A 9029-nucleotide genomic window follows, 5' to 3' on the forward strand; every position below is an offset into this window, starting at 1 on the left:
TTTTGGGTCACAATTGCCACGTATAAAAGAGATTGGCGAATATATTGGGTACGAGGTATTTAGGAGGTTGAGATTTTACTTGGATGAATAAAAGCGGTATAAAAATGAGTAGAATAGACCGTGTCCGTATCTCTGATTCGATTGTTATGATATTCCGGAAGTTAGATTCACGATTCTATAAAGGAGATGGTCGGACTCCGATCCATTGCTATTCCACTCGTCCAAACAGGACTTCGGGTCAAGCCTTTTGAAGCTATTTCGATCCTGGATGCGCCATGGCGACTTTCCTGATATGGCTGTTTCCTCTTATGACACTACTACAACATAACTGGTAACTCATGAATCATCAGGTACTCCGTAATACCCGTAACCAGGTTTTAATATCAGTTTATGCAGAGTAGAATAATCGGTGCATGATTCAAATAATTTCGATAAATAACAGGGACTATAAAGTGATCCTATCTGCTGAATAACAAATTACCACAGCACACGGCACGCGGCAAACAAACTGATGCATATATATAGTATAAAGTTTGGCTCAACTTTAATTAGGTATACTAGTACTTCACTATTCAGCGCCTTCAAGACTTCAATGAATCATGATTTATGAACAAAAAAGAGAAAAGCAAACACGCAACAAACAGAAGTTGATGTAAACCTATATACAAGTGAAACTGGTAATCTTACTAGACCTCCTCACAGCTGTGGGTGTGATTCTTGATGATGTTGTATTTGCAGAGTGGGCAAGTGGCGTTGATATAGAGCCATTTATCGATGCAGCTGCAATGGAAATGATGGGAACATGGAAGCTCTCGTAGCTCAGCTCCATCATATCATAGGCTGAGAGGCATATGCAACACTCCTACATGTTTATCATTAGCATGAGTGCTCGGTTTAAGAAAACTATTACTTATAAGAGAGGTTATTCCAAAAAAAAATAGTAATCAAAGGTGAAAATCTTGACCTATTGAAAATTAAAACCAAATAGGAAACCTAAAGTGTTTTTGATTAGCACGAAGATGAGTTAGGTAGGCTTTTGGATCTGCGTAAATATTACCTGAAGTGATGTTAAGTAGATGAAGATTTAGCAAATTAATCTTTATAAGATTTCTATGTATCAACTTTGTTTACTTGAATTAGGTAATATTATTACTAAAACAAGAGATAACGAAGTATATGTTATAACCCCAAATATCAACCTAAGTGTTACCAATTGCATAATAACCGTTACAACATAAAATCGACACCAAAATAGTCTACAACCGCAGTTATTTGCTCTCCCTCGTTACAGTTAACATGTAGATGTACAAGGAGTCAGGGATAGGAAGGTCCTTTTTGGTCAAACATGTAGATGCGCGCGCACGCACGGAAAATTGTATCGTGTTGGGGTAGCACAAGGGACCTATTGAGGTTTGAGTTGTTTCACGGACCCACAATGGTAATTTTTTAATAAAGAGTTGGAATGTAAATTGAACCCACTGTAGACTATAAATCAGTCTAACAAGTGTGTATGAGAGATAGAAGGAGATCTTACAGCATCTTCGGGCGAGAGAACGTGTTGAATGGGGGTGTCAGTGCCATATTCAGTCATTACTCCACCACAAAGCCTTTGTATCTCATCGTCGGTTTTCTCAGCTCCATCTTCAAGGCGAAATGTGAATTTCGTAAGCAGTTCGATGTCCTCTTTGCTTGCTCCTTCCTGATTTAAAAAGGAAAGAAAACAAAAAAAACAAGTTTAACAATCTAGTGAAGTTAAACTCATTGCTCTAAATTGATGGGTAGAAGGTTTTCCCCGTTCGGGCTACCCGGAAGGGCGAGTAATCCGACCCCATACTCTGACGTATGCAGCCCAGCAGGGTTACTCCCTTGCCGTTTCCAACCCTTCCCTGGCCACCACAATATATTCGTCCTAAACAGGATTCAAACCTGATACCTCTTGCAAGTAATGTTTGCTCTAAATTGATGCTAACAGCATAAACAGTGACCACGACAGTTGATGCATGTAATATTAGGCTCCGTTTGTTTACGACTTAGTGGACTTAATATCATGAAATATAAAAAGTAGAGTGATGTTTGATTTAAGCCATGTAAATATATGAATTTCCATATCACGCATTACTTTTTTAAAACTCCTAACATAACTGCTTTCAACTGCCTCATATGTACGGTTAATTTGGTAATTTTATCATTCAGTCTGTTATTCAGAATGTAAAAAAAACAAACAATAGTTATTTATCCATCAATTGTTCCCCAGAGACATTATATGATCATTAAGACAAACGCACTTAACAAAAAAGAAAAACGAACAGGGCCTTTTGATTGGTAACTAGCCCATGAGGCATAAAGAACATACTAGTAGAACACTACAAATTCCACATTATTCTTTCTTTTTTGTTTCTAAAGGAACATAATCACACACAACTTATAATTTGAGGCCCGCCTTTGCCACTGCTAGACGAATTGGTAACTTAAGTAGTCTTTCTATGGGGTTGAAGAAGTTTGTAGAAGAAACATAAGTGGAAACAGTGTACTTTTGAGGCCCAAATGATGTTATTCTTAAAAAGAGCACTACACTATCATAATGAATGAGGGCCCACCAATAACAGCTAAAGGCGGGAGTTGTCTCATAAAAAGTATGTTTGGGTCTAATTGTCAATGATTCTACACATAACATATAAGCTAGAAATATAGAATATAGCTACATGCTAAAAATATGTTAATCATACATGTACAAGAGGCAAAATTTATACCAAAGATAAAGAAAAACAAGTGTAAAAGAATAGATGATGCCAAGCTACAAGATCATAGAGACCTTTCTAAAACTGATAAAAAGAAATGCAGAGCACAAAGCGCATGGTTTACCTGATCAGCAACAGCATACAAAACAGCAATTATACACGGAAGACAACAGCAAACCGCAATACCAATAACACATGCCAGTGCAACACAGAAAACAACAAAAAAGACATCAAACGCCAGGAAAATTACACAAAGCCTGCATTCGAAAAACCATATACTCCATTAGCAACACATAAAACCACAAAAAAAGACATCAAACTACACAAATCCTGCATTTGACAAACCATATAATACATTAGTGATCACTAATATAAACATAAGTACCAAAAAAAGTATGTTAAACACACCAGTATAGTTTAGGCGAATCCTGTGCCAATACTTCCCCACTAGATGAAACCCAATAAAACCCAAGTATCCACCAAACGAACGAAAACATAGTATTCGCAGATTCCAAATACTTCGCCATTCCTCTGCAAAACTTACATTGTTAATAATTATTATATGTGTAGTATTTAGTAAACCTAATATATATCTATATCTATATATCAATTACAGTATAATATAATATATCTAATATCTATACCTATTGTCATTATTAGTCAAATTTGCCAATGTAACATACTGACTACTACTTCTAGACCCATTCCCAAAACCACCACCCTCATCCGAATCACCATTCGCAGCCAATCGTTGTTCGCGTCGATTCATATACTCGGTCCAAACACACACCATATGCACAACACACTGCACACCATACCCAACAATCCAAACCCTCAACCACGAAACTGGCGATTCATCCTGGCTCAATATCAACATAATAACAGCTACTAACACAAACACTAAATTCCATACAAGATCAAGTATCACCACCGGTTTTGAATACGCCCAATCGCTTTGTCGTTCTTCGAGCTGTTCAGCTGCGGTCTCCCTAACCAGCATCGACGGCTCCCTCATCATTCTCCGGCTACTTGCTCGCCGGAGAAACCGTGCAGCGTCACGTAAACTTTGTCGCCGGAGTGATCGCCGGTTTCGATCACTTTCGCCGGAGTAAAGTAACGGTGTTGTTCCCGGAATGTTAACGGAAGGAATTGGAGGATTCAACATTTTTTCGCAAGTGTAAAACCCTAATATCTCAATCTAATCAAATCATCTCAACTCATACATAAATATGTGTATATATAAGTAAATCTTTATTTATATAATTGATTATGAGTAAAATATACGAAAAACCTGGAGAAATTGTCAGCGGATTTGAGGAATATGTAATAACGGATTTAGAGGATCTAATTTAATTTGGGAATTATAGATAGATTCGAAATAAATGGGATTTTTGTTTGTATATTTTTTCATATGGTTTGACTCGAGTAATAAAGTTTTTATTTGTACTATGCATGAACAGTTGTTGGTATTTTTGAAGGTGGACCCTAACACCTAATTTTCAGGGTAAACTATATTGTATTTGGACGATTACGTGTCATGTATACTTCTCTACTACGAGTATTTTGTATTTGGCTCGACGGAAAATAAAATACGGAGTATAATTTAATAAAGTCGATTCTTTGAAATACGGAGTATAAAATTTATTATTTGATTGATTTTGTGAATCCTAACGTACTTTATACGAGAATTATTGTACAATTTTAATAATTGTTAATTAAAAATTATAGATTTTTTTTGGAAAGTGTAAAATATTCGTTGCTAGAAAATACAGTTTTTATATTCTTATATAGTTTGTCTCTTAATATTTTATGTTTAACTAAACAAGAAAGATCCGTTGAGATTCAAACCCTTGAATATCAATTTACACAGCTTAAAACTTTCTTTACATTGACGAGCACTTGGAGGCTATATAATATCATGGTGAGTTATTGAAGTCATTTTTTTTATTCTTATTGTCTTATTTAGCTTTCATATATTTAAATAATATACTCACTTAGTATGTAAACGTGATTGTCTCTTTTGTAATCCTTCTTCATTATTTGACGAATCTTTTTGCGAGTATATATTATCGTTTTTCGCAACAACAACAAAAAAGTAAGACCCTTGATTATTAAACAAATCAATATGTCAGCTAAAATATATGTGAAAAAGATTATACGCATTGGTTATTTAAAAGATTCACGAACAAGACTGAACTCGTTTATTATTAAACTTTTTGTCATAAAGATCCATCCATTGCTTATTAAAAAGAGCAAGATAAAGTAGACAAATTCATAATGTAAATATTTCGGTCCGGTCCCTTTTTTTTCGGGTTCGGTCCGTCTCGTAGCAAGGACCGAAAAATATGAAAATTAAGCAACATTGATCATACCGAAATTCCACGGTCCGATTCAACTTCGGTTCCGTTCAGTCCGGTCCTCAGCTTTTTCGAACTTTTTTCACTACCATGCACACCTTTAAATATGTTAAATCTAGAATTTTATTTTTATAAAATATAATAATCATAGTTTAGTTAGTCAAGTACAATCTATTTGCGATTTTGCTTCCATGCATGAAGGGTTAATCAAACAAAGTAGTAATTTGTAATGTAGATACTTTTCTTAGAGCCGTATCATTTAAGGATAACAATGGATCGGATATAGATCGGGTGAGCTCGTATCCATATCTATATCCATTTAATTTTTGTTCATCCATCCATATCCATATCAAGTGGATTAAGCAGGTTAATGGATATCCATTGAATATTAAGAAAAGTTATAAAATTTCCTAATATTTCATATAAACAAAAACGTAATATACTATATATATATATATATATATATATATATATATATATATATATATATATATATAACATGTAATCTTTGTCGAAGATACAACACAATTCGTTAAATATACTATTAAACATAAACCATGACAAATTAAATGTGTAGTTTGTATGTTTATTTGATCAGTAATGTGTGTTTTGTTGTAATATATCATAGTTAATTCGTTATATGGTTGAAAACAAAATGTATGGGTAATGATAAATGTATATGTAATAGTAAATGTGTTTGCATATATCTATATTTAAGTATTAATGTATCTAATTCGGGTGATAATAGATATATTCACGGATGATCTTTTTCCATCCATATCCATTTAGGTTCATCCATATCCGTATTCATATCCATTTAGATTATCCATATCCATCACGAACCAGGTGGATTGGGTGACCATTGAAATCACGGGTTTATTAAATAATTCAAGTTTGAATATACTATTATCGAGAGTACTTTATCAAACTTTTGAAAAACATAACCAGATCAATGAAGCTTATATAATGCATATAACAAATAATTACAACGAAAGCGTACAACAAATATTTTGCCTGTAACATATATATCCGAAACATTCAAAGATAAACTACAAACATATTTAACATAATAAATGAACTACCTTCATTCCTCCACTTTTCTCTTCTAATTTTCATCACAATTACTATTTTTTTCTTATTATAAAAGCTTACATTACAACCAAATTACTTTATTTTTTTAAATTAAAATACAATTATTATATGAATGTTGTACAATATATTTCAAAGTTTGTGCATGTGTTCATGAGGTGTTTTGTAAAATATTGTACAATTTTTATTAAACATTGTATATAATATATATGGTTATTGGAATGTTTTATAATGAGCTTGTACCTAATACTTCAAATATTGTACATATAGTTATGAGAGTGTTTTATCATTAGGTTTTACAAATGCTTCAAAAATTATGCACATGGTAATGATGGTGTTTTACCATTAAATTGTACATAATGCTTCAAATATTGTACATGGTCATTAGGGTGTTTTATTATAAGGTTATACATAATGTTTTCCGTATTTTACAATTAGCATTTGTGATGACCCGGAAATTTCTGACCAAATTTAAACTTAATCTTTGTATGATTAACATTTCCGACACGATAAGCAAAGTCTGTAAAACTGAATCTCAAAATTTTTGAACTACTTTCATATATTCAAATACCTTTCTGTTGTTCTTGATAATTCGCGAACAATTATATGTATATAGATACATATATATATATACTATAACTTAAAAACGTAACAATGTATTAATTGTTTGATACTGTACATTAAACTTATTGGTTTAAATATTTATTTGGATATATATGATAAGTTGGAATATTAATTGTATGAATAATTTGCGACGTATATTTAAAACGTGTTTATGAATGTTGAAAATATATATTAACTTGGTCATAAAACGATTTGTTATTATATATATATTAACAAATAGCGAGACAATGATTTATAAAAGTAAATGACCAAAACACTCGAAAGTTTAAGATACACTTTGAATGATATATTTATTGATAATTTAAGACCATATTTTGACAAAGGTACGAGTCACAAAACGTAAATTGCAAGTTTGCTAAGCGTACGAAAATGCGTTCGAGAAACCGGAACCGGGACAGAAGTCGAGTGTAACGACCCGGAAATTTTCGACCAAATTTAAACCCTAATCTCTATATGTTTCCGACACGATAAGCAAAAACCCTAATGTTGAGTTTAGAAAGTTTGAAATCTATATTTGGATAATCAATTACCCTTTGACCATGCCTGACGATTCACGAACAATTGTGTGTAAATAAAAATGTAAATAAATATATATACGAATTCTATACATAAGTAACATTATAGATGATGTAATATATAAATACTTATGATTTAATATATTATATAATTGGTAATATAACTTAATTAATAAATTTGTAACATATTAAATTTAGTTATAACTTTAAATATAATTGCTATATTAACTATTTTCTATCATTACTTTCATTATTATTATTGTTAATATTAAATATTAACATAGGTATCAATAATATCATTATATGTATATCTATATGTAGTTGGAACAGTGTAAATTGTTATAATATTATTACTGTTAATATTATTACAACTAACAATATTATTGTATCAATAATGGAAATAATATTTTTTTTTATTATTACAATCAGTATTAAATATATAATTATTTTCAATAGATACTATATAGATTTGGAAGTCGATACACATAACTTGTTATGATATTATTAGTATTTATATTATTATCATTATTAATATTCTTATTATATTATAATTAAGATTATTATTATTACTCATTTAATATTTCCATTATCACTAAAAATTATTGTCATAAACTATTATTATTATCATTATTCTTTTATCTCATAAATAACATTATAATTATTATTATTAGCCTTATTTTTATTAATTGGTATTATTAGTACTCCATATTATTACTATATTTAAAAATTTTATTAGTTAACAATATTAATTATGATATAAGGAACAACAGATATTATCGTGTGCTAATATGTATCAATCAACTTTTTTTGTTCCATTCTGACCCGTGACTAGAGGTCGATTTCCCCTTTTTCATTATAGTCCAACGGATGTCTATTTAGGAGATTAATATTCAACTACTGCTATAAATCACTCCCATCTGGTATATCTTCTTTTGAGCTGGGCAATTTAAACAGAAAGAGAAAAGCTCGAGACCCTCTGTTAATAGCAAATTATACCATAATTCACATTTGGAACAAATAGAAAAATCTATAAATGCAGAGATACTAGGAATCCTTCATTCAAACTATCTGTAAAATCCCAATCCCTAATTCTTTGAAACGAGTTCCAATTTCAAGGTCAAAGTTTGGGTTTTTGAAAGTCAACTAATGTTCTTCCTTCGAATTCATGAAGTATACGTTGATTTCAATTCGATTGATAATTCCAGAGTGTTTTAAAGGCCATTTAGGAAATATTTTATGAAGAAATCACAATCCAAAATTGTTTATAAATCGAAAACAGGAAATTTTTTTTTTAAAAGTTGCGACAGCAGCTTTGCTCATGAATTCTTTTTATATTTTTTTTTTTATTTATTAAAACTAATATAATGTTAGCCTATTTTCGATGTAACTCATAAACAAAAATTGTTAGTCAATTGGGTGGTATGGTTCGTTTTCTCTGGTTGAACTTTGCTACGAAGAAGATGTATACAGAAATACCGTTTATAAAACAAATTAGGATATAATTGAACAAGAAAGTATGCAGCAGCTCGATGGTTTGGGTTGCCAGTGGGTATACGGGGAGTCCTGGGTTCGAGTCCCCAATGGGACTGTGCAATTTTTTTGGGCTCATTTCTTTGAAGGTAGCTTTGTAATTTTTCTTTTTATTTATTTATTATTATTATTATTATTATTATTATTATTATTATAATAAATGAATTGTTATTAAA

General features: G+C 31.2%; 1 protein-coding gene across 1 annotated transcript; it reads right to left on the reverse strand.

The window, feature by feature from the left end:
- Window positions 1-460: 460 nt before the first annotated feature.
- LOC139846783 (E3 ubiquitin-protein ligase At1g12760-like) lies at window positions 461-4133 on the reverse strand. The gene is given in 6 exon segments (XM_071836314.1): window positions 461-830; window positions 833-862; window positions 1535-1699; window positions 2863-2995; window positions 3147-3269; window positions 3383-4133. Coding segments are annotated over 6 exon segments (1116 nt in total). The 5' UTR covers window positions 3904-4133; the 3' UTR covers window positions 461-686.
- Window positions 4134-9029: the final 4896 nt, after the last annotated feature.

Source organism: Rutidosis leptorrhynchoides, chromosome 5, assembly GCF_046630445.1.
Source record: "Rutidosis leptorrhynchoides isolate AG116_Rl617_1_P2 chromosome 5, CSIRO_AGI_Rlap_v1, whole genome shotgun sequence".
Taxonomy (NCBI): Eukaryota; Viridiplantae; Streptophyta; class Magnoliopsida; order Asterales; family Asteraceae; genus Rutidosis; species Rutidosis leptorrhynchoides.